Genomic DNA, 1,420 nt, shown 5'->3' on the forward strand with positions numbered 1-1,420 from the left:
CATTAAGTCCAAACAATGGTGGTGGAATTCTAACAACTGATCAACAATGCAAACTTTGATAAGCAGTTCTCAATAATCAGTTCTCAACAATTATTTGTTATTATTAAAGTTTAACATTATAAAATTAACAAAAATAATATACAATTCATATCCTGGCAAAATAGGCACATGGCAGCCGAAAACCGTATATTCCCTTCCCGTTCTCCCGCTGTTCCTTTGCTTGTCGTGCACTCTTTCCAAAAATCAGGACTTTTTTAAAATGCCATGGGATGAGGGTCAAATTGTTGAAAATCAGGACTGTCCCACCAAAAGCGGGATGCCTGGTCACCTTAGGCTAAGAATCAGAGTCAGGACTAGAATCCAGGCCCATTCAACACTAAAACTGCAAAAGCTCCTAACTTTGCATGACACTGTCTCCACAAAATAAACTTCCCTGAAAACCCTTCCCAGCATCATCCTAGTCACTGATTAAGGCAGTGCACACATAGACCCCACTCTGTATTACCCAACTCACCATCGGGGTTTTGGGAATCGAGTCTCCCAGAAGGAAGATAATGTTCTTTAAGGTCTCTGTGTCAATCTCTTGTGACAGTTGGTAGAGCAGCTCTCTAAGAAACACACCCAAAATGACAAATAAAGCTTCATGTTTGCAGAGGATGCTGCAGTAAATCAAGAGCTTTCATAAATGCTGTCATTTGAATAGTCAAATGTAGTCAAACTCTGTAAGTAGACAATTATTAACCCCATAATAGATTCAAAATGAAAACTTTCAGTTTCTACGTGACTCATTTAAATTAAGATGATGGCCAGGTGCTGTGCCTCATAACTGTAATCCTAGCACTTAAGGAGGCCAAGGTGGGAGGATTGCTTGAGTCCAGGAATTTAAGACTAGCCTAGGCAACACAGCAAAACCCTGTCTTTGCAAATATATATATAGTTTTAAGTAGCCAAGCATGATGGCACATGCCTGTAGTCCCAGCAGCTCAGGAGGCTAAGTGGGAAGATCACTGGAGCCCAGGAGCTCTAGGCAGCAATGAGCTATGATCAGGTCACTGACCTCCAGCCTGAGCAACAAAGTGAGACTCTGTCTCCAAAAATACATTAAAAAAAAAAAAAAAAGATAACACAACAAGAAGTAGAGGCAGGCCTTCTGATTCCAAGCCTAGTGCTATTTTTCATCACACTAGGAGGGCATGAAACACAATTGTGGCATGCCCCCTCATCTCCTAGCTCCATTACAAAAATTCAGGCTTACCTGGCTCACCACCCATAGCACAGTGGTTATGGGGCCAGCCACATGCACCAAGGCTGGCAGGTTTGAACCCAGCCTGGGCCAGCTAAACCACAATGACAACTGCAACCAAAAAATAGCCGGGTATTGTGGCAGGCACCTGTAGTCCCAGCTACTTGGGAGGCTGAG

The 1,420-nt window shown here is 42.8% G+C and overlaps 1 protein-coding gene across 2 annotated transcripts in view; it reads right to left on the bottom strand.

Annotated features, from left to right (window-relative positions):
* The window catches only part of CASP10 (caspase 10), a 49,712-nt gene that overhangs the window by 35,686 nt on the left and 12,606 nt on the right, over positions 1-1,420 (bottom strand). For both annotated transcript variants that reach the window (XM_023510274.1, XM_012802165.2), the window contains exon 3: positions 515-608. In XM_023510274.1, coding sequence (XP_023366042.1) covers positions 515-608 — 94 coding nt within the window. The remainder of the gene's footprint in view (positions 1-514; positions 609-1,420) is intronic.

The sequence above is a fragment of the Otolemur garnettii genome, unplaced genomic scaffold (genome assembly GCF_000181295.1).
Source record: "Otolemur garnettii isolate 467f Iridium unplaced genomic scaffold, OtoGar3 scaffold00013, whole genome shotgun sequence".
Taxonomy (NCBI): Eukaryota; Metazoa; Chordata; class Mammalia; order Primates; family Galagidae; genus Otolemur; species Otolemur garnettii.